Source organism: Hesperophylax consimilis, chromosome 20, assembly GCF_061612785.1.
Source record: "Hesperophylax consimilis isolate HC1 chromosome 20, BYU_Hcon_1.0, whole genome shotgun sequence".
In the NCBI taxonomy this organism is placed as follows: Eukaryota; Metazoa; Arthropoda; class Insecta; order Trichoptera; family Limnephilidae; genus Hesperophylax; species Hesperophylax consimilis.
Window position 1 is genome coordinate 15,761,761 of NC_142855.1, and position 25,879 is coordinate 15,787,639.

The 25,879-nt window shown below is 35.2% G+C and overlaps 1 protein-coding gene across 2 annotated transcripts; it reads left to right on the forward strand.

The window, feature by feature from the left end:
- Positions 1-5,226: 5,226 nt before the first annotated feature.
- LOC149414188 (uncharacterized) lies at positions 5,227-12,592 on the forward strand. 2 transcript variants are annotated; one of them, XR_016304163.1, is made up of 5 exons: positions 5,227-5,354; positions 6,410-6,522; positions 6,899-7,017; positions 7,263-7,420; positions 11,138-11,271. XR_016304163.1 is itself a non-coding variant. In XM_089644363.1 (4 exons), exons 1-4 carry the CDS (start codon positions 5,318-5,320, stop codon positions 11,400-11,402), a joined length of 534 nt encoding a protein of 177 aa, XP_089500489.1. In that variant the 5' UTR covers positions 5,227-5,317; the 3' UTR covers positions 11,403-12,592. The 2 variants fall into 2 exon arrangements, 1 of the variants encoding a protein (XP_089500489.1); XM_089644363.1 differs by lacking the exon at positions 7,263-7,420 and having other exon boundaries at positions 11,138-12,592.
- Positions 12,593-25,879: the final 13,287 nt, after the last annotated feature.

The following is a 25,879-nucleotide window of genomic DNA, read 5'->3' on the forward strand; positions in this document are numbered from 1 at the left end:
AGCTCGTCTGCAATAACGCTAGCTGCAAGTGAAGGGCATGTAGAGGTCGTCAAACACTTACTGTTGAAAGGGGCAGACATCCATAAAGCGAATAATGATGGCGTGTCTGCATTAATGCGAGCTGCAGGAAATGGACATCTAGGGGTCGTCGAACACCTACTGTTGAAAGGAGTAGACATCCACACAAGGGATGATGATGGCTGCTCTGCATTAATACACGCTGTAAATAAAGGACATCTAGGGGTCGTCGAACACCTTCTGTTGAAAGGAGCAGACATCCACACAGAAAATAATGATGGCTGGTCTGCATTAACGCTAGCTGCAGCTAATGGACATATAGGGGTCGTCGAACACCTACTGTTGAAAGGAGCAGACATATACAAAGCGAATAATGAAGGCATGTCTGCATTAGTGCTAGCTGCAAATAATGGACTTCTAGGGGTCGTCGAACACCTACTGTTGAAAGGAGCAGACATCCACAAAGCGAATATTAATGGCTCGTCTGCATTAATGGTAGCTGCAAGTAATGGATATCTAGGGGTCGTCGAACACCTACTGTTGAAAGGAGCAGACATCAACACAAGGGATGATAATGGCTCATCTGCATTAATGAAAGCTGCAAGTAATGGACATCTAGGGGTCGTCGAACACCTACTGTTGAAAGGAGCAGACATCCACACAGCGAATATTAATGGCTCGTCTGCATTAATGGTAGCTGCACAAAAGGGACATCTAGGGGTCGTCGAACACCTACTGTTGAAAGGAGCAGACATCCACACAAGGGATGATAATGGCTCGTCTGCATTAATCGCAGCTGCAAGTAATGGACTTTTAGAGGTCGTCGAACACCTACTGTTGAAAGGAGCAGACATCCACACAAGGGATGTTATTGGCTGGTCTGCATTTATGGCAGCTGCAAATAATGGACATCTAGGGGTCGTCGAACACCTAATGTTTAAAGGAGCAGACATGCACACAGCGAGTAATGATGGCTGGTCTGCATTAATGCTAGCTGCAAGTAATGGACATCTAGGGGTCGTTGAACACCTACTGTTGAAAGGAGCAGACATCCACACAAGGACTAATTTCAGGTCGTCTGCATTAACGCTAGCTGTAAGTAATGGACATCTAGGGGTCGTCGAACACCTACTGTTGAAAGGAGCAGACATCCACACAAGGGATGATAATGGCACGTCTGCATTTATCGCAGCTGCAAGTAATGGACTTCTAGGGGTCGTCGAACACCTACTGTTGAAAGGAGCAGACATCCACACAGCGAATATTCATGGCATGTCTGCATTAATGGTAGCTGCAAGTAATGGACATCTAGGGGTCGTCGAACACCTACTGTTGAAAGGAGCAGACATCCACACAGCGAATATTAATGGCTCGTCATCATTTATGGTAGCTGCAATTCATGGACATCTAGAGGTCGTCGAACACCTACTGTTGAAAGGAGCAGACATCCACTCACGGGATGATAATGGCTCGTCTGCACTAATGGAAGCTGCAAGTAATGGACATCTAGGGGTCGTCGAACACCTACTGTTGAAAGGAGCAGACATCCACACAGCGAATATTAATGGCTCGTCTGCATTAATGGTAGCTGCAAGTAATGGACATCTAGGGGTCGTCGAACACCTACTGTTGAAAGGAGCAGACATCCACACAAGGGATGTTATTGGCTGGTCTGCATTAATGGCAGCTGCAAATAATGGACATCTAGGGGTCGTCGAACACCTACTGTTTAAAGGAGTAGACATGCACACAGCGAGTAATGATGGCTGGTCTGCATTAATGCTAGCTGTAAGTAATGGACATCTAGGGGTCGTCGAACACCTACTGTTGAAAGGAGCAGACATCCACACAAGGACTAATTTCAGGTCGTCTGCATTAACGCTAGCTGCAAGTAATGGACATCTAGGGGTCGTCGAACACCTACTGTTGAATGGAGCAGACATCCACACAAGGGATGATAATGGCACGTCTGCATTAATCGCAGCTGCAAGTAATGGACTTCTAGGGGTCGTCGAACACCTACTGTTGAAAGGAGCAGACATCCACACAGCGAATATTTATGGCATGTCTGCATTAATGGTAGCTGCAAGTAATGGACATCTAGGGGTCGTCGAACACCTACTGTTGAAAGGAGCAGACATCCACACAAGGACTCATTTCAGGTCGTCTGCATTAACGCTAGCTGCAAGTAATGGACATCTAGGGGTCGTCGAACACCTACTGTTGAATGGAGCAGACATCCACACAAGGGATGATAATGGCACGTCTGCATTAATCGCAGCTGCAAGTAATGGACTTCTAGGGGTCGTCGAACACCTACTGTTGAAAGGAGCAGACATCCACACAGCGAATATTTATGGCATGTCTGCATTAATGGTAGCTGCAAGTAATGGACATCTAGGGGTCGTCGAACACCTACTGTTGAAAGGAGCAGACATCCACACAGCGAATATTAATGGCTCGTCATCATTTATGGTAGCTGCAATTCATGGACATCTAGAGGTCGTCGAACACCTACTGTTGAAAGGAGCAGACATCCACTCACGGGATGATAATGGCTCATCTGCATTAATGGAAGCTGCAAGTAATGGACATCTAGGGGTCGTCGAACACCTACTGTTGAAAGGAGCAGACATCCACACAAGGACTAATTTCAGGTCGTCTGCATTAACGCTAGCTGCAAGTAATGGACATCTAGGGGTCGTCGAACACCTACTGTTGAAAGGAGCAGACATCCACACAAGGGATGATAATGGCACGTCTGCATTAATCGCAGCTGCAAGTAATGGACTTCTAGGGGTCGTCGAACACCTACTGTTGAAAGGAGCAGACATCCACACAGCGAATATTTATGGCATGTCTGCATTAATGGTAGCTGCAAGTAATGGACATCTAGGGGTCGTCGAACACCTACTGTTGAAAGGAGCAGACATCCACACAGCGAATATTAATGGCTCGTCATCATTTATGGTAGCTGCAATTCATGGACATCTAGAGGTCGTCGAACACCTACTGTTGAAAGGAGCAGACATCCACTCAAGGAATGATAATGGCTCGTCTGCATTAATGAAAGCTGCAAGTAATGGACATCTAGGGGTCGTCGAACACCTACTGTTGAAAGGAGCAGACATCCACACAAGGAATAATTTCAGGTCGTCTGCATTAACGCTAGCTGCAAGTAATGGACATCTAGGGGTCGTCGAACACCTACTGTTGAAAGGAGCAGACATCCACACAAGGAATAATTTCAGGTCGTCTGCATTAACGCTAGCTGCAAGTAATGGACATCTAGGGGTCGTCGAACACCTACTGTTGAAAGGAGCAGACATCCACACAAGGGATGATAATGGCACGTCTGCATTAATCGCAGCTGCAAGTAATGGACTTCTAGAGGTCGTCAAATACCTACTGTTGAAAGGAGCAGACATCCACACAGCGAATATTAATGGCTCGTCATCATTTATGGTAGCTACAATTCATGGACATCTAGAGGTCGTCGAACACCTACTGTTGAAAGGAGCAGACATCCACTCAAAGGATGATAATGGCTCATCTGCATTAATGGAAGCTGCAAGTAATGGACATCTAGGGGTCGTCGAACACCTACTGTTGAAAGGAGCAGACATCCACACAAGGAATAATTTCAGGTCGTCTGCATTAACGCTAGCTGCAAGTAATGGACATCTAGGGGTTGTCGAACACCTACTGTTGAAAGGAGCAGACATCCACACAGCGAATATTTATGGCATGTCTGCATTAATGGTAGCTGCAAGTAATGGACATCTAGGGGTCGTCGAACACCTACTGTTGAAAGGAGCAGACATCCACACAGCGAATATTAATGGCTCGTCATCATTTATGGTAGCTGCAATTCATGGACATCTAGAGGTCGTCGAACACCTACTGTTGAAAGGAGCAGACATCCACTCAAGGGATGATAATGGCTCGTCTGCATTAATGGAAGCTGCAAGTAATGGACATCTAGGGGTCGTCGAACACCTACTGTTGAAAGGAGCAGACATCCACACAAGGACTAATTTCAGGTCGTCTGCATTAACGCTAGCTGCAAGTAATGGACATCTAGGGGTCGTCGAACACCTACTGTTGAAAGGAGCAGACATCCACACAAGGGATGATAATGGCACGTCTGCATTAATCGCAGCTGCAAGTAATGGACTTCTAGGGGTCGTCGAACACCTACTGTTGAAAGGAGCAGACATCCACACAGCGAATATTTATGGCTCGTCTGCATTAATGGTAGCTGCAAGTAATGGACATCTAGGGGTCGTCGAACACCTACTGTTGAAAGGAGCACACATCCACAAAGCGAATAATGATGGCACGTCTGCATTAATGCGAGCTGCGAGTAATGGACATCTAGGGGTCAGTGAACATCTACTTTTGAAAGGAGCAGACATCCACACAGGGGATGATATTGGCTGGGCTGCATTAAACTGTGCAGCAAGTAATGGACATCTAGAGGTTGCCAAACTTCTACTGTCGAATGGAGCTGATTTTAACTCCAGGGATGTAGATGGTGACACTGCATTTCTCCAGGCGGCTGCTAATGGTCATGCGGAGATAGTGGTATTCCTGCTGCAGTGCGGTGTTGATGTCAACTCTCAGCGTGATGATGGCAGAACAGCATTGTCATGGGCAGCTCTCAAAGGACATGTGAATGTTGTGGAGGTCCTTCTGCAGCATTGTGCTGTAGATGTCTCCTGTCAGGATAGGGATGGGAAGACGGCTCTCTCTTGGGCGGAAGAAATGGGACACGGAGAAGTGGTTGTGTTTCTGCGCAGCTACCTGGAAGCTTACCCGATGGAGTGAGTCTCCTCTCTGAGTCTTGTAGACTGTACCACCAATCAATATTAAACATCAACAATATCAACACTTCCATATTAAAGCATTTTGTAAGGTTTAAAATATGTCCTGGTGAAATAATAAAACATGTGAATATTAAATAAATAAATAAAAATTATTGAATTATTCGAATAGCGCCGTTTTCGTGAGAAAATCACCTCAAGGGCGGTGTAAAGTGAAGTGTCCTCTAAAAGACTTACACGTATAAACTATACATTATCTTATTTATAAATAATGAAAATCTAATTAATTGTGGTCTTGGTTAAAACACTTGTAGCACATGAAATATGCACTAAAGTGTACATCAGTCTGTAGCAGTGACAAGTTAGTATTTAGTAGAATAGTGAAGCTATGGCTACCCTGGCCAGTCTATGCAATACGCAATCCAAGCAAGAGACAAGGCAGATGCAGCGCCTGCTGACTGAACACTGAACACATGCTCCAGGAACCTCCTGCTCAACTCGCTTCAACAGGTAAACTTATCTTTTTTTAACTTGCGTATCTAGTTCACTTTCTTAAATGTTTTTTTGATTCGACACGTTGCTTGAAATGGTTTTAGCTATGTTTGGTTACCAGATCTGAATAGTTAGTTAACGCCCAGCCTTCTTCATCTCTTTTTTCTCCCACTAACCTTTAGCCTAAGAGCATTGCCTTATTGTATATGCCATAGCCCCACAGGTTCTAGATAGTTGGAAGCAGTTTATAATCTTGTGCGGTGGTCACATTGAAAAAATGCCTGTGATTTGTTACGCTGAAATAAAATAATGCAGTTTGTCAGATTATAATACAGCTCTTGGTAAGTTGCAGTAGGAATAACAATCGGCATTGAGTTAAATAGCGGAAATCAAAAAGGTTAATTGGTTTGTGTTTTCAAAGCATTCATTGAAAAGGGGTAATCTATACTAGTACTTGAGGGATTTTAAAATTCACCTTAAAAATTTGTAAATTAACAATTTTCCGAACAAACTTCACAAATAAACTTTCTATTAAATGAATCATCTCTCTGATTGAACAACAATACGGTATTTTCAATATCAATAATTTTATGTATCATTTTAAAATGTGGTATTTTTGATTTGCTGCTAAACGACGTTGACGTCAAATTGGCATTTTCTGTGTCATCGGCCCCGTATATCAGTAAGCAACTTGACAGAAGTAAATATCTCTATCACAGCGAGGGTAGGGAGTTGGTATCGTTTCGTAGTGTGGGGTTTAAGATCGTTTTTAAATCAATATTTATGAATAAAAATATTCAAATGAAACATTTTTAGTATGACGATCAGAATCTTTAAAAATGAACTTTATATCTTCTGCACATAATGACCGAATGAACCATTTCTTGGCTCGCCAACATCCTGAATGAACATGTTTGAGAATTATCTACCTGATTCTGTCTGCCTCTAAAGTGAACAATTTCCACAATAAACAACTCCCCAAATTACCAACTTCCCAAAAAATCCACATTCCAAAATCCTAATGATCTAAAATTAGTTATCGTTTATTTATTTGTTTGTTTGTTTGCTTAAAGCCCTTCCTCAATTTGAGTACCGCGCTGAGTTCATGAAGAGACTGTGTAAGGATCAGGACCAGGATCAAGACATCGTACTCTCGGGAAGACTGATTTATACAGATTCCCCGCTGGTGAGTCACTAACTAGTTAATCATCACGCGGTTTCTCCAGAGATGAAAGACCGCCACTCAACTCTGTTTTGCTATACACTCCTTGCTTCATACACATTCATTTACTCTTGTTATTCTGGCTCTTGACCATGACCTGACTCAAGTTTTTGATTTACTTGATCGTGCTGTGTCTTCCTCGGGCATTCCCGACTTCTTTTACCATTCACTTCCTCGCCATATATCCTCCTTCCACTCCTTTCTCCGTTCATCTGGTCTAAGCGTAAATTTTATTTATCTTATCCATTACGCCTTGTATTTTTTTACGGATTTTCAGATTTGTAACACATACATGATTTTACCACACGTATGTCTCAGGAATCACATTTTTTATTTTCAGTCTGCCTTCATCCTTCGTCTACCAGTTCCATGCCTAACTGCCATACATCAGGGTTGGTATCAGCACTCCATGGTGGACTCGATTACTTATTTCATCCATAAAGAGGCGAACATCCATGCGTAGGTAATTTATTAATGTACGCAATATCCATTGATTAATTTTAACATTATCTGTTCTTATCTAATCACATTGCTAAAATAAGATTTAGATATATTATTTTGTCTCTTTAAACCATTACTACTTTTTAAGTTTATTAAAGTTCTTTCAAATGTGTAGATATAATATTAATCATTACTATATGAACATTGTTGGTTAAATGTTATCTTCCGAGATATTTATTTGAAATACGAACAATCTGTTGCAGGGAATCACTTGATGGGGGCAACACTCTCAAGGCAGCCACAGTCTATCTATAACACTGGACATCACTTGGGAAGCAACACTTTTAACGCAGTCACATTCTATCTACGCCACTGGACATCACTTGAGGAGAGCAACAATCTCATGGCAGCCACATTCTATGTATGACCCTGAACAATATTCTGAAATAACACTAGATGTGAACATACAGTTTATTTTATATTTATTAAGCCTTTATCAAAAATTACTTGTACCAATTAGCTTAAAATACAATCACTTTTATTTTGTTAAATATTTAACATTAAATTCTTCAATTTATACTCAAAATATGTCTGTTAAACAAAACAAGAAAACAATTAATTACCATCACGAATTAAATGGCGCAGAATAATTTTTCTTATATAGATAATGATAATGAAATAGAAAGTAGTACAGTAAATAATTTAGAAGATTGGATAAAAAAACAAAACATAAATTCGTCTGATAATCTTGTTTGTATTCAATTAAATATTAGATCTATACAAAAATATTGGGATGTATTGCATATATATTTAATTAATTGTTTGAAGCATATTGACATTCTGATGCTATGTGAAACATCTGTACAAAATGAAAGTATGTGTATTTACAATATTCCTGGATATAATGCATATAACTACTGCAGGACTGATAAGTCAGGAGGAGGAATTATATTGTATATAAGAAACAAATTTGAATTTAGACTAAAAACATTAAAATCAATACATTTTGAAAATATATCAGGAAAGCTCATACTCCAGGACAAAACTAAAGTCAATATAATAGCTATCTATAGACCTCCTAATTTCAGTAAATCTTCATTTCTGACGGAATTATCATCATATCTTGAGACAATTAATAGTAAGGAAAATATTATCTTACTTGGAGATATAAATCTTAATTTGCTTGATGAACAAGATAATATTGTAACTTCGTATGAAAACTTACTTACTAACCATTATTTAACTAAATGCATCAATGTAGTAACCAGAGAAGCTGTATCAAATGGACAAATTACTCGCACGTGTATTGACCATATATTTGTCAAATTTAGAGGCAAGAAAATAACAGCTTGCGTCTGTGAAAATAATATTGCCGATCATTTTATCACTGCTATTAATATAAAATGTCATAAACGTCAGGTAGACTTTGCAAATAAGTATATTCAAATCATCTCACAAAAGGATATTGATAGACATATCAGAGATTATAACTGGAGTAAACTTATAGAGGATAAGGATTGTATTTCATTATATGAAAAAATAAAATCTTTATTTAATAAATTTTACAAGAGTAGTTCTAAAACGATAGTGCAAAACCCGAAAACACGACCTTATGCAATAAATGAATGGGTAAGCAGTGAATTATTATGTCAAATAAATAAAAGGGATAAACAATATAAAAAATGGAAAAGTACACCAACAAACAAAACATATGAAACAGAATACAAAAAATCACGAAACCTTGTCAATAAAATTATAAATAAAGATAAAACTAACTACTATAATAATAAATTTAAAAACTGTTTTAATGATACAAAAAAAACCTGGGATGTGATAAATAATATTTTAGGACGTAAACCCAAAAACGATTGTGATGAAACAATAACACGATATATGTTAAAAGATAGAACTGAGGATTCTGTGTCAAATGATTTTGTGAATTACTTCTCGGATAGCATCAGCAACATGTTACATAAATGCAATCACAAAGCTACTAATATTGTACTGGAAGAACTGCCTCACAGTTTATTTATACCAAGAGCTACTATAACTGATATTGAAAACATTGTTAAAAAAATGAAGAACTCTAAAAGCACAGGTATTGACAATATAAGAATGTTTGATTTAAAAAGAAATATAAAAACTCTTGGGCCAATAATTACTCATTTAATCAATACGATAATAAAGCAAGCAAAAATTCCACAAGAATTTAAATGTAGCATTACTAGACCAATATTTAAAGGTGGAAAACACATTGAACTGGGAAATTATAGGCCTATTAGTATACTACCTGCGTTAGAAAAAATTCTCGAAAAATTTTTATCAAATAAATTAAATAATTACATTGAAAAATTCGCTATCATAGATCCCAATCAATATGGCTTTCAAAGAAAAAAAATACTGAAAAATTACTGCAAGATTTTTCCAATTACATAAATAATCAATTAAATAATAAATTACATGTTATTGTGTTATTTATCGATAACTCTAAAGCTTTTGACACAATTAACTCTAAAAAACTGCTAGAAACCTTAGAAAAAATTGGAATAAGAGGAAATGTGTTAAATTTATTTAAAGATTATCTTAGAAATAGAAAAATATGTACCAAAATAAATAATACTTTTAGTAAAACAAAGAATGTATCTGCAGGAGTTCCACAAGGTTCCATATTGGGACCTACACTATATATAATTTATGTAACTATAATGAAAAAACTTTTCTCTTTTGTTAAACATTTTGTATTTGCAGATGATACGGCATTGGTCATATCACATAAAGATCTAAAAATTGCAATTGAACTCATGCAAATTGACTTTAATCAACTTTGTAAATGGTCACATGATGCAGGACTATTAATAAATGCTAAAAAAACCAAAGTTATGCATATAAGATCACCTAATGCCAGATTTCAATTCAATCCTAATATTATTTCTCATAGTTTTAATTGCATCCATAAAAATATCCCGACTAATTGTAAATGTGAAAGCTTAGAATTAGTTACAGAATATGTCTATCTTGGTGTTACAGTAGATTGCTTTTTCAAATGGGACAAACATATTAAAAAAAACCTGTAAAAGACTCAGATCAATTGCTGGCAGAATGTACACATTAAATTTTTTCCTATCAATTGAAACACTTAAAATAATTTATATGTCAATGGCAGAATCTATTATAAGATATGGATTAACCATATGGGGAAATACTAGTACAACCAATCTGAAACAAGTCCAAGTTGTACAAAACGCAATTGTAAAATTACTAGTCGTCCCTAATATTTTTAAACAGAGACATAATACACCGTTGCTGTTTCAGAGTGCCAAAATTTTACCTGTTAAGGCTATACTATGGCAAAAAATCATAATTCAGTATATATTTACCCCGCAGCATAAAGAAAAATTAGAACATAAATACAGTACTAGATTCACGCGCAATGACGGGTTAATAGTTCCGAAATTTAATAATAAATACGGACAGAGAACGTTTGAATACAACATACCGAAGATATTTAATTTATTACCTGACACTATAAAGCAATGTAAATCTATGAATAAGGTTAAATATATGGTGAAAAATTGGCTATCGGAAAAAAAATATTTATTTTAATATGTATGAAATATTGTATGAAAAAATTGTTAATTCTGTAGATATAAGATGTAAATTATAACTTTAAAAATGTATTTGAAACTAACTTTAAGCACCTGTTGACAAGCCAATTCAATCGGCTTAGCAGGACTTGTTTTTTGATATTATGTATTAACTATTTATTCAATAAAAAAAAAAAAAAAAATAAAAAAAAAAAAAAAAAACCCCCTGACGCTGGACATAACGTGCGAGTAGCAACACTATATAACTTATTTTGAATACCTGCTCAGTTACACTTTCTTGCTTAATTAATAATTTAAAACAGGTTACGATACTTATTATTAATTTTAACTCATTTACCATATTTTAATTAAATAATTTACAAAAGATAACCAACTTCTACATACATTGAAAAATACATTTAAATCGGTTTATCCAAAGTCTTTGAAAAAATTAGATAAGTTCTCACCGCAGAGTAATGTGACGTCAGTTCAGTGGTAGTAGTATCAACTCTACTAAGTACTTAGGTTTATTGTGACCTTTTGTTGTTGTTCAGTTGTTGCCGCATTGCTGGAGATCGTGACCATTTCTCTGATGAACTCGACTCCTCTACTCCTCGTGGTCCTGCGCTGCATGCAGAGCCAAGGACACCGGACATAGCTGATATTTGGTCAGTCCATCGCATCGGTGAACTTCTGCTTCTCCTGCCAAACAAACACTTTGCCAGTGTTTCTCCAGGTTGGAGTTCTCAGTTTGGAGAGCGACGTGACAGAAGCATCTCAGAATACGCTGTGGGCAGACAGTTGTTGATAGTCTATTGAATGATATATCAGTGCATCCTTCCTCACTTATAGACCAGCCTAGGTATATGAACTTGTTCACAGTGAGTAGTTTGTTTTTAACTAGCGCAGACCTGTGAAAGATCACAAAATAGTCTGAATTCTTCACGCATTCTTTTTTCTGTTATACTAAAAAAATATATATTATTGGTGGTATTTGAGTTCATTGAACCAGATCTAGTGAAATGCATTGCACATTGCTACTTTACTTTTAATAATAAATTGCTCTTTATTTGTGAAATGCATTGCACATAACAATTGCATTGAAATATTATTTTTACAGTTATGTACAATAAAAACAACAATATAAGAAGGTATATGCCATAATTAATTTTCCGCATTTTTTTTAAATAAAAAAAGAAAATTCCTTATTAAGGAATGTTGTGAGACTAAAAATGAAATGGGGAAGGAGATGGGTAAGATGAAGGTGGGAAAGTACCTGGCTATAAAAAAAATATTCAGATCTAGTCACCACACACGGCTAAAGCCATTGCAAGCAATATTTCAATTCTGAGAGTATCTTCCTTTCTGGAATGCGCCGCAAATAATTTATATATTGTTTAAATGAATAAATTTAATCAAATAAAATAGACTGCGCCCGCCGGGATTTGAACCAGCGACCTCCGCTTTACTAGTTGAGCCTTACGCCTCGACCACGAGGCCGTCATAATTGATTCATACATAATTTAATTGTATCCTTTACATTACCTGCCTCACTAGGTGTCACCAGTTCTATAAGTTAGGTGACAGAAATGTACTATTCAAATATATCGGTGCAACGTTATTGACAGATTAGGTAGTGTTAATGTTGTTATTATCGGTAGTTACATATTTTAAGGAAAAATAAAAACAAAGTATTATCAGTTTCAGTGCCGGCAACCCGGCCCTTTATTTAATTGTGATTTTTTATTACTTCCATAGTTTTGTTTCCCCGCCTCACTAGACAATGTCTGTTCTGAGGAGAGTTATTTATTTAGAATTAACGCCACAAGTGCCATTTACATATATGGCAGCTATTGATAGTCATACAATAATATGGAAAGAAAGGACAATTATATAAGTGTAATCTGATATTATTAATACTCCAGCGTCTGGACGGTGTAGGCCCTCTGATTGGTCAAATTTAAATTGTCTGTTTCGGTTAAATTCCGCTAACTTGAAAATTAAGACACGATTTCATACTAAAATAGGATCGCCTCATAATAATACGAGATTTCTTCAAAAGCATCGTTTCTCCTCATATAATTTTTGGATAATATCAAATAAAATATGTTTTAGAAAGTTCATAATCCATTGGATTAATTACATTACAGTGAAAATTATCCACAGTTACGTAATTATGTTTGACTTTTATAAAAAAATCACGCGATCCTTCAATGGCCGATACGCACGGCTATAGATTAGATCGCCGACAGAGCGCATCTCTGGCGGTCTAAAAACGAACCAAACGAATGGCGCGAATATTTAAATATGCAGCTCACAATATTTGAGGACTTACGATTAACAAGCAGATTTCTTCTGGAAGCTTATCACTTTGTAATGGCATTTTTCATTATTATTTATATTTTTTTTATTTTTTTATTATATCTGATTTTATATTGACATGTTTTCTAATTTCTAAAATTTCAAAATTATTTATTTGCGATGCTTTATGTCCTGAGTGAAGTATTTTAAGACCTGAATTTTTTATCGAAAGTGTGATCATTATTCAAAAGATGATTTGCAAAGTCAGATTCACTATTTCCATGTAGAGCCGTGTGATATTCTTTAGTTCTGACTTCAAAATTTCTATTGGTTCTACCTTTGTAAAAGAAATTACAATCATCCCAGTTGAGTTTTTAAACTCCTGATTTTTTTGTTTGAATTTCGAATTTTGCTATCTTTATTATTAAGAATATATTTCTTCATTGTTATTAGTGTAAAACGCCAGTTGAATAGTACCAGGATTGTTTTTATATATAATTTTAAAAGTATCGTTATCCACAAACAGAATTCTACGCCATTGTTTATTTCTATCTTTAGAAAGACCGTTTGAAGAGAATATGTTTAATTTTTTTATTTAGTATTTCAACTATCAATTTATTAGAATAACCGTTATTAAATGCTATTTGTCTTATGGATATATTGTTTTATGGTTGTATGCTATTTGTTTTTTTCAGGTCTTAAAATACTTCACTATAAATAATATATAAATTTGGGAAACGAGGAAACATGTTAATATAAAAGCAGATATAATTAACAAGAATTTTTTTATAAACTCTCTTTTAAATATTTTCCCACTCAACTGGTCTTTCCCGTCTAACGATATTGTAATTCCTAATTATTATAAACCCAGCCTACTCTTACCCCTCCCCTCTCCTTCCACTTCTTATTTCCCAATTGCAATCTATATTTAATTTATGACTTCGGTGTATACACAATAAAATGTAAACATTATATTTATTTATTTATTGGACAAGTCGCATAGCGCCGCTTTTGTGAGATATCACCTCAGGGGCGCTATATTGTAATAATCTACCTTTATATATAGATTTTTACTCTCCTGATGATGTTGTATATATAATCTAACTTTAAACTTTATTAGATACAGTAACAGTTGTAGGTTAAGAATTACCACCAGTTGGAGTAAAATTAACACCTTTTAATTAAACCGACTTCTAATCTCATCGCACAATTACCCTCCTTTTATTCATAAACACGGGTACAATTAATCAATATGTAATAATCTATTATTTAAGTCAACTTTGTTATAACTATCTTTAATTGTGACAAACTAAACGATATTGATTCAACTTATAGACATTGACGGTTGTAACACATATTTAAGCCCTGCAAGTCTCCTATGAGCTAATTATATTAGGTACCTAAGATAACAGTTAATATCAGTTGTAGACATGAAGTCAATAATAGTGTTTCATTTGAAATAATCCATCACAAATACGTAAAATTTCATTTATTCAAACAACTGTCATTCTTATTATGCGTAAATTTAGCATGTTATTATTAATTAACTCCTTTCTGTTCCGTGTTTTAACAATATATATATACTTACCCTCTCTCTGTGAATGTCCTAATATCTATCTATTAAATGTAACTGTTGTTAATATCACTTAAAATGGGCGAAGCCCAAAGAAGAGCCGCCCGCAGGGCCTAGCAGAAAAAAACCCGCGGAGCGGGTTTTTAACTACTAGTTAAATTATATAATGTCATTAAAACTCATTATCTGTTGATTCTTAATGAAATACAAGTCTAAAATTATTACATTTTGAAATTAAACTGAACTTAAATGATTACATTATGAAATTAAACATAACTAAATAGGAAAAGAAAATAATTTTAGCTTTGAAATTTATGTTTGGATTATTTGAAAAATATTTTTTGATTATTTTAACTAAATTTTGTGGTTGATTTTTTAAAAATTATTTTGATTTTTTTTTAATGCAGTTTTATAGTTTTGGAAATTAAAATATTTTTGAAATTAATAATATTAGTTTTTACCACTTTTATTGTTTATAAATACCAACATGTTTCATGAGCAACGCTCACTTCTTCAGGGTTTTAATAGTACTAATTATAAAAAATAGAATAAAATAAAATATTTTTACTAAAAATAATATTTCTATAGATCGTATTTTGATGGATTTAATTAATTTAAATTGGTTTTCAAAATAATTTCTGTGTTTTTTTTTATATTTGATTTATATTATGTTTGATTATATTTAAATGTTATGAGAAAAGACATACAGATAGCAATGTAAGGATAAATTATTTTTAAAGAAATAATGAGGCATACAGGTAACAATACATTGTATTTTAGAGGATTTGTCTTTTTTACTTAATGTAAATATAATGAACAGTGTTATGTAATTTCAAGAGAATTTATTTATGTCAATAAATCATTTTCTAAATCCAAACAAGTTGCATTTTAAAATGTTCATAAATAATTTATTTGCTCTTTTACTTGAACTTTGTTATTAGATAATCATTTATTGTACCATTTTCCACCGAGACCCGGAGTGGTTCTCAACATTGGGTTGGATATTAATCCCTTTGTTTTGAATCTATCGCTGACCAAATCCAAACTGGTTGCAGGGAGACTTTAGATGCCCATTTCCACTCAGTTCATTTATTTATATTAAGAATAAGGTAGGACCCAAAACGCTTCCTTGAGGCACGCCGTCGCTAATTGATTGCTGTTGCAGTTATTGATTTTCACACTTTGCTTTCGGTTTGACAGGTAATCGCTAATAATAGTAAGTTCATTACCATTTATACCAATGTTAGATAGTTTTTGTAATAGTTTAGAGTGTGAGATAGTATCAAATGCTTTGCACAGGTCTAAGAATATTGATATGCATTAGTGATGCAACAGAGCTCTGCTTCCGCTTCCGCTTCTGCAGAAGTTCCGCAAGTTTTTCACTTCCGTTTCCGTTTCTGGTTCCGCAAACTTTATAACAGAACTCTAAACGGAGAATACAGCGAGGAGCGTGGAGGCGGGGGGCGCGGGGACGACTGGACAGGAGGCGGGACACAAACGATACAAACGTGTCGCAACGAGTTCGTTTGTTTATAGTTTATGTATTTTGGCAACACTGGGTTTATTTATGATTCTGCATTCTGCGCATCACCGCACCATACACTATCGCGACTTATTTGGATCCGCGATATAAATCTCATTTTTTACCAGCATCATTTCAGAGCAGGTTGAATCTAAATTACTTAATGCAACGATTATGATTAACAATATTACATTTAGAACCAGACAACCCAATTCCATGCAAGATGATGACCGTGTACCTTCCCCCAAAAGAAGCCGAACTCAATTTGCGAATGAAGATGAAGATATCGAATTGCAGCCTTCTACTTCAAAATCATCACCATCATTACAAATATTGAATCGATGTTAAGTGTAAATGAAGACCAGAATGAGAACTCTTCTACAACTTACGATGGTGACAATTTATATTTAGAGATACAGTCACATGTTCGTGAGTACAAGAAAGAGAAGAGACTACCTCTCAATGAGGATCCCCTTATGTGGTGGAAAGTAAATGCGCACAAATACCCCCATCTGTTGCCAATAGTTCGCCAATACTTATCAGTTCCCCCCAGCAGTGTAGCCCACTGGCTAAATAAAACAGCTGAATTAAATAATTGCTCACTAGCAATTATTTAGTTCAGCTGGTTTAATATATGAAGAACACCGAAACAGACTCAAAGGTGAAAAAGCAGCCAAATTACTTTTTATAAAATATAATTTACCATTGTTTAATTTGGAGTACTAAAAGTACAAAATACAAATTTAGTTAAACAAATCTTAAAAAATAAAATTGTGCTTTTTCTTCATAGTATTAACACTTCCGCTTCCGTTTCCGCTTCCGCTACGATTTACTTTTGACATCTGTTTCCGTTTCTGCTTCCGTTAAGACACTTCCGTTGCATCACTAATATGCATTTTGAACCCTTGTCTAAGTTTTCATTTAGAAAATCTGTAACCGTTGCCAGGGCTTCGGAGGTGCCTTTATTTTTCCTGAATCCAAATTGGTTGTGGGATAGTATGTTATTTTGTTCAAGGTATTCTGTTAGTTGATTATTTATAGCTTTTTCAAAGGCTTTAGATAGTGAATTTAGTAATGTATGTATTGGAGGATAGTTAGTTATGTCCGCTCTAGAGCCTCCTTTATATATTGGGATTATGATTCCGTGTTTTAGTTTGTCGCGGAATTGGTTTCTTAGGATGCTTAGGTTTTTACGATTTGTTAAGGAAGTGGTTATTACTGATAAAAGTTTTTATTTTATTGTATTTGTTGTTGATTTGCAAAGAGTTTATAAAATTTCAAAGGTTGGTGAATATTGATGTATTATCTAATTTACATTTCCTTCATTAGTTACTATGTTACTTTTGGCAACAATCAATGTCTAGTTATTTGGTAATTAGGTACTCGAACCTGAAGCTAAATCTACAATGGCTTGCCAAAGGATTTATTTACTTGGGAAATAATATTTGTGTCCTGTGAGTACTTTCATTGTGTTTTATTATTTGTGGAATTTTAAATAAGTCTCAAGGGCCTAAGGCTGTTTATAATTAATCAATAAGTCATTAAATTATTTGGTCATTAATGTAATTACAAAATGAATCTATTTATTTACTTAGAGAAATGTTGTTGGTTCTCATTAATCGTTTCATTCTATTATATATTTATAACTTCTATTTGAATGTTTCTCTTCTTGCTTTTATTATCTTCTGCTGTTTTATTTCCTTTGTAATTGTTGAATTATTAATTTCTTTTTAATCTTCTCTGTATTATGTGTGTATATTGTAGTTAAGTTTTTCTTTGATATAAATAAGATGTTCTCACTGACGTGCAAAAAGTGCAAATGAAATAAAAACAAATGTAAACTTGCTAATATATCATGTAATTTAACAGTAACAATGATGACGTATTATTTATTTTGTCCACCCTCTTGTACCCAAATATCTATACAATTTGACATCTATGCCATGATCAGTACCTACTACCAAGTACCCTAAGTCAACGAAAGTACCCGGGTGATGATTATTTCCATGTGTAAAACTTGCTTACGTCGCCAGTGGGTCATTTATTTATTATCTAATATTTATTACCTACATTATGCAAGCATTATAATTATATATATTCAAGTGTTAACTTCTAAGCATGCATTAATTATCATGAATTTGGGAAAAATAATAAAATGTAATTTAATCTCCTTAGAGTACAACGGGCAAGTCCTTACACTTTTCAGTACACTAAGGGCCGATTAGGCTACTTCAGAGACAAGTTATTTAAATCAGCCAAATTACAAATAATATATAATTGAAATGAATTTATTTAATTTTAACTGAAAAATGTGAAGAATTTTTCGAAATGGAATTCCGTAGCCACCCTCCCCCAACAAAGAAATTTAAAATATTTTGTGGGGAGTACTCATTTTAACAACCCCCCCCCCATGGAATTCGAATAATAAAAAGGGGAATCAAGCTCACGTAGAATATTTGTGGGGAATATGTGGGCAAAATTAATGCGAGTTCATTAGAATTACTGCAACTGAAATTCGGCTACTAAATGTGTGAAAAACGGCAACATTAGGCCAAGATCCGTTGGCAACATTGCTTACACCGTGATTGGTTTATTTATGCTTACACCGTTACTGGCCTAAGGCTGCCTTTACACTTGTAAGTTTTTTCCTGTAAGTTGCTCACGTAAGCGACTTACGACACCTTTACCAATGTAAACGACACCATAAGTTGCTTACCGTAATTTATACCAAGTTACAGAAGTTTTTCTTGCGTAAGATTTGACAGGTCTATTCCAGTGGCGTAGCTAGGTAACCAAGGGCCCTGGGGCAAATTAAAAAATGGGGCCCCACTGCTATGTAAACTGATTAGGTTTTATCAAATAAAAATATAAAATATACAAACACTTTAAAAATGCTAAGCTACTTAAGCTTTTTTCTATGCACTGCAGACTGCAGGGCAGGTAATAAAAATATTAAACAGTAACAACATAAATTACAATTAATACTTGGTGTAGGTTTGGCTAATAAAACGAAATAGAGAAGATTCAAGGGTTTATTATTTAAAGGTCGGGCCTACCAACTGACTTAATAACAATTATATTTACATTTTTTTCCTAGCTTTAGTTTTCGCAAAAGTATCAATGACTTCGTTTAAATCCAGGCTTGATGCGGTTTTGTTTTCAATTGCTATTAGCGATAAATGTCGGAGTCGAGTTTGGCCCATCTTATTTCTTAAATAATTTTTTACTATTTTTAATTTGCTAAATGACCTTTCAGCTGCTGCAGAAGTAACATGAATTGTAAAGAATAATAACATTGCTATAAATACTTCCGTTAGGTCGCATTCTAGCACTCCATATTTGCTCATTATTTCCTTACATAATTGGTGAACAGTCCATGCTTGAGTTAGTTGAGGTAAAACTAGATGGTAAATATTAATAAATTGAAGTGAAAAACTAGGGCCTATTATATCTGTATTATTTGCCTATATATTTTTTTTGGAATTCGTCACACTTTTGTAATAAAGTTGCTTCATCAACATGTAATAAAAATGTTGGTGTTAGAAAATCGAATATATGACAGACTGCACTCATACCAATAAAACGTGTATCTAATTGAGATATTACTGTGTCTAGAACATTATTGAAAATCTCAATTTTAAATGTTTTTTCTCGGTTTGGAAATCGGTGATCAGTAGTTAATTCATCAAAATGTTTTAAAACTTTTCTTTGCCTTTTTTTTTGAAAATGGTTATCGATACCATATTTTCTTGCAGTTTCACTGGCTTTGCACTTGAATAATTCGAAATCATTTCTATAAATTTGCAACTTTGCTTTGGTCTCTGCTAAAACTTTACTCGCCTCACCCAAATTGATGTCGCATTTTTGTAAAGTTTTGGATGCATAATTGATGTCGTTCAATACACTGTGCATGAATTCGCAAAGCAACACGAACTCACTACGCTCATCTTTATTAGGACTCTTTAGAACTATTTCTGATAATGCTTTGATACTCGTAATATCAAAATAACGAAGTTTTATTGCAGATATCGTATTGACCCTACTGGACCATCCAGTCGGATTTAGTTTTTTTAGAGTGGTGTCCGATTCGCCAGTAAATTTTGACAGTAGATCCCAACGTTTGATGCTGTTTCCTGAATTTAGGGGAATTCCCTGGGCATAACTTTTGAATTTCTCTCAACTGAGTTGTCATGATTAAAGTGGGGTTGCAAGTTGCAACCTGTCATATTTATTTTGAAAATGGGAGAAATTTCCAAAAGTTCAGTTCGAACGAGATTTCTGGTAAGGATTCGAGGGCCCCCTGAGCTTGAGGGCCCCGGGGCACTGCCCCGCGTAGCCCCTAGGTAGCTACGCCGCTGGTCTAATCGCTCACGCGGGAATTTACGGCTCTCTCACAGCTTATCAAAACAGATTGATAAGTTGAGACGCTTCCAGTAAATTTTGACGTCACTGTCGGGATGGTAAAACAGAAATCTACAACCGATTCGGTTTTTCTGGGACTTGTTTACTTGTCGCCATGAACAGCTTTATGAAATAATACAATGGAATAATCTATGGAGACTAACATAACATTATTTATCACTAACACAATGTCATGTTTAAAAAATGGCTGTGTAAATGTGTGATAATGATTCTAGTATTCGACTTCACGAACTGATGGATCAGCTATCAAACTTCACAACAAATTAATATCTCCAATGAATGCATACAAAAATGCAATATAAGAATACATAGAAAACATTACCTGACGACAAAAATCGAAGAGTCACCATTCATTTTTATAACTAGCTAACCATCACGCCGTTTCCCCGCAGCGGTAGGCTGAGAGGACGGACCGCCAAACAAACATTCATACATCGTCTAATACATACTCTTCTATTATTCTGACTCATGACATGGCCCGACTCAAGTATCTGATTTACTTAGTCGTGCCATGTCTTCCTCGGGCGTCCCCGACTTCTGCTACCATTCACATTTGCGTCGTATATTCTTCTTACACTCCTTTCTTCGCTCATTCGCTCTACATGCCCAAACCATCTAAGCGTCCCTTTCTTGATCATTACGCTTACATCAGCTTTGTACTCTTTGCGTAAAAATGACCTAAACCATGGGTGGCCAACCTTTTCAGCAGCCGGGCCAGATTTTAGAAAAGAGATATCCTACCGGGCCGTACTAGAGGTGAGTCGTACTAGCTCGTCTTGATACTTGGAATAACTGGTACAAGTATGAATAAATACAAAGTCCAAATACTTGTTCCCTAGTATAATATAATAATAAAACATTTATTTGCCAATTGATAAATTTTACATATTTTTTAACATAAATTCTATTGACAAAAAGGACACTGCTCAGCTATGCATTCCGGATCTCTCCGGGAATGCAGCTGGTTTTCAGCAGTGGCTCCAATTTAATAATACTAATATATACATATTTATGTATAATAATGAACAATGAAATAATCTTAAGGTGATGCACTGCGTCGTGTAATATTTTGAATCGAGCCGCCATCAATAACAGCCCTTACGTAGATGGCGATAAGGCTTAAATTCCCGCTTAACACCATCCAGCTATTTTGATTTAGGCGAGAAAAAAACATAGCCAAAAAGTGCATTTTATTTTATTTCGTGGATGTTCAGGCATAAATATTTAAATGTTTTCCGATCATTTTATAAATAACTTAATTTTCCACATTATTCAATAAAACCATAACCGAAAATGGGTTCGTAAGTAGGAAATTTTGAACTTTAAAGCAGTTTTCATAGGCCTTATAAATTATTTTTTTCTGGGCCTATAAAAAGACTTACGTAAAAAAAACTCGATTATTTCAAAGGCCAAGATGTATTCTACTCGAGGTATTTATTTAAAGCATCTGAAACATTTCTAGGCGACCAAATTTTCAAACCAAAAACACATGATTTTGCATTACTACGTAGTGCATCACCTTGACAATAAAAACTCTAATCAACACAAAAAAAATAAAATAGAAATAATAGGTATACAAATCAGTGCAAATTCATAATATGGTCAAATAAACAATATACTAGTACAAAATCGCAACCACAAGTAGCTAGCTAAGTATCCCCTTCATTGTAACGATAGCAACGATTCACAGCAAAGCTTTTAGAAGCAATGCAACGATGTTGGTATACAAATTGACAGTGGTACTTCGTTCCAAAGCTTTGACGAAGAATAGCTATAACTCCCCTCAAACACACTAGTTTTATGTGTATGAGAGTCACGGGACCACTGCAATCTGTCAAACAGATAGGCAGGAACCTTTGAATTCATCAAATTGGACATTTGACACAGTTGAAACATAGACATGCAATACTTGCAATACTCGCAATACTCGCAATACTGATAGTTGAATCAATGTACTGAGTTACTTGTACGAGATATGATACGAACGTTGGAATGTTTTTTGGTGATTTTATGTACACAAAAGTAAAGTAAGTACAAGTAGACACCCGCGGGTTGGCAACCCTTGATCTAAACGGTGTTAGACAGAGAAAACAACACGCTTTATATTTGAATTTAGAAGTTTAAAACAGACAAATTAAAATGTGTGTGATTTCGACCGAAATTTGAGAAAAAAAATAAAAATTTCTTCATTTTTAATTAATTATTTTAATATGAAACTACAAAAAAGTGAGCTTACGATAACGTTTATAAAACATTTGTCTAACAAATTAAGATTTTTTTATGTATTTTTTTGTTATCAGTACCTAATTTTAGTTACAAAAAACGTAAAGTGAACAATTTTTAAAAGTTTTTAATGTTTGCATTTAAATTTTTAATATATCAACAAATATATGTTCATTTCTATTTAAAAAATATGATGGAGTGTTTCAACACCTTACAAAAACAGTTTTTAGTTTTCGGATACGTTCAAAATATTCAATTTATTTGGATTTGATTGCAAAGACAGAATATGGGTGAGGCCTAGGGCTGCCACCTCTCCGGGTTTGACCCGGAGCCTACGGGTTTGCATGGTGCATGTCCGGGCTACGGGTTTAACATCAATATCTCCGGGTCAGCGAATCGACAGACGACCATCACGGTAACTGTCTGACTGAGTGAATGCATGATGAATTTTACGGTGCCAAAATAATGAGAAACATAAAGTTTTTGAGGCCTTCTGAAAACTCTTGAATACATAAAGAAATATTATGATTTTGAGGATTCTGTATTCAAAATCTTTTCCAAATTCGATCTAACAAGTGCAGTAATTTACGAAAATAATGTGTAAACTGTCGAATCACTTGGTTTGAAAAATGTCGACGAAGATGACGAAAACTTTATGACGAGACCCGAAAATGAAACCAAGTATTTCCTCAGTTCGTACAATCTAGTGATTCAACATTGCCTGTTGATTTACGATGGGTTCAGTTATTCAAAGTCACCTCAACCTTCACCGAACTGCCAAAAATAATTGGAAATTTTTTCAATCCCTATAAGCAATGCTTTTGTTGAACGCGTCTTTTCTTTAGTGGGAAATTTGTGGACAGACGAGCGAAACTGCTTGTCAGTGGACATGGTGAAGGCAGAGTTAATTGGGAAGATTAATTACAATATGAATTGACAAGTATTTTTGAAGTTTTTGAAGAAAGCTGAGCAAGAAAAGATGTTTAAACAATCCCTTCAGAATGAAAAATATAGTTTTAAGTGTCAAGCAGGGCTTGAGAATAACTAACATAAAGACATTCAGTCAAATTTAAACATTACACTAATTGGGGAAACTTTACTGGTTATAATCAATTAAGAAATCAGTAATTGAAATTAAAATACCTACCTAGAAATAATATAAATGTATCGTCTGTAAGTGGGCTACCCACAGTTTGATAATGCCTTCAGAGGGCGAAACAGCTGTCACGCGTAATAATAATTACACAGCAGAACTTGTTTAAAAATAAACTGTTTTTATAAACCCAATATCAATATTATTGAATATATAAAAAATAAAAAAATAAAATGGAGTTCTACAAATTAAACTTAATAACAATAAATAGAGACAAATATAGTTTATGTGTCAAGCTGGTCCAAGTCAGTTTAGCACTAGCTAGGTCATTTACATTTAAAAAACATTACCAATGGTAATTTACCATGACATTTTGCCTTAATTAAATAATTCATACTAAAAAAGTTTTATTTTATAAAAAAACTATATTTCTAAAATCTCCGGGTCTACTGTTTTTGAAAGGTGGCAACCCTAGTGAGTAGTGAGGCCATGGCGATGAAACAACAGATAGTTAGTGACGTAAATAGAAATATGAGTAATATTGCTTTTGGACACAAGGTGCAAGAGTTAACTTACTAAGTACTCATATAATGTATTTGCACGGAACGATGTTTGATGGGTGCTTTGTTCTGTTTGATATTTTAACGTTATTCAGTAATTTGTACAATGAACCATTGAATTGTCGATCTCTCGCGACATCTGTATCTGTAGGTGCCAACAGCCGAGTATTGCTTACAGATTACTGATTACTTGAATACGCCGGTGGTCCACGGATATAAATTTCTCGTGACAAAAATTTAATTTAATTTCAATATATCTAGTACCTAGTTTACACGTCGGCCTAGACCAGAGGTTCCCAAAGTGATCTGTATGGACCCCCAGGGGTCGATATCGGCTTGCTGGGGGTCTATTACAGCGAGAAAAAAATTTGGGGGTCCACGAGATTCAAATCTGGGTACATACGAGCGGACCCCCATTTACCTCAAGTCAACATTTATGAGTTAAATGACACAAAAGACCTAACACAAATATAATAGACTGAGAAATTACTTATTTGATATTTGTATGTTTATATTTCGTAAAGTTGTTAATTAAGGTATATAAATAGAGTCTACGTTCCTTTTCTCGTCAGAATTAATATGTTCAAGCAAAACATTGCACATTGGAAGCCGCGAATTTTTCTAGTTCCCCAACTTGTTTTTGAAAAACGTCCAGGGTAATAATGACGTTCAACATTTAAATTCACTTCACACAGACTTCAAAACTAAGTTTGAGGACATTTTGACTATCGAAATGGAACGTTGAAGAATCGGAAAACATGTGACAAGAAGAACTGACCGGAATAAGCACTGACAAAGAACTTAAGGGGCAGTTCTGTAAGGCCAGCTACAGAAAGAAATTCCCGTTGCATATCCTGCTTCATTTTCATTTGGTGTAATAATACCTCACAAGGGTGCCCCTGTCTGCACAATGTAAAGACAGAGGAACTATACCGCCACCCGGTTGTTGGACAGGCAAGGGAAGGGAATCTGAATGATTATCACATGGGACGTTAATAGTTTTAGGAAAATTCAATATTCGGCAGGCACAAAAGTTTGGGAACCTCTCGCCTAGACTTTAGGTTCACGATTAACGTTTTCACACACATACGCCTCAGGGATCTGACTTCTACAACATTCAGCCTACTTTCATCCTTTGAAAATTTCATGCCTCACTATCATACTTCAGGGTTGGTATCAGTACTCCATTGTGATCCTTTGCGTCGTTGAACAAGAAATTATTACAACTGGAAAAAAGGCCATAATAATATCAAAATACAAAGAAAACAGTTGACTCAATTTGATTAACTTTATAATGAAGCTCTAACCACAGAGTTGGGCCAGACTGTGATTAATTCCTATTTATAGTTCTTGTGAACATACTCCGCATCCGCTAGCGATAACAACAGACTTCGTATTACGTTATAATTCAATATTTGAGCTACAGGGAAAATTCTGTTATTATTGAGGCGAAGCTTAATGCCAAATCACTATTTTGATTAATCTTTATAACAAATTGGTGAACATTATGAAAAACAAAAAATATGCTTTACTTAAATTGAAGGTTTTCCTATCGTTTCGCTTGAGTAGAATACAAATAAAAAAATCAATTAGGTACTCAAT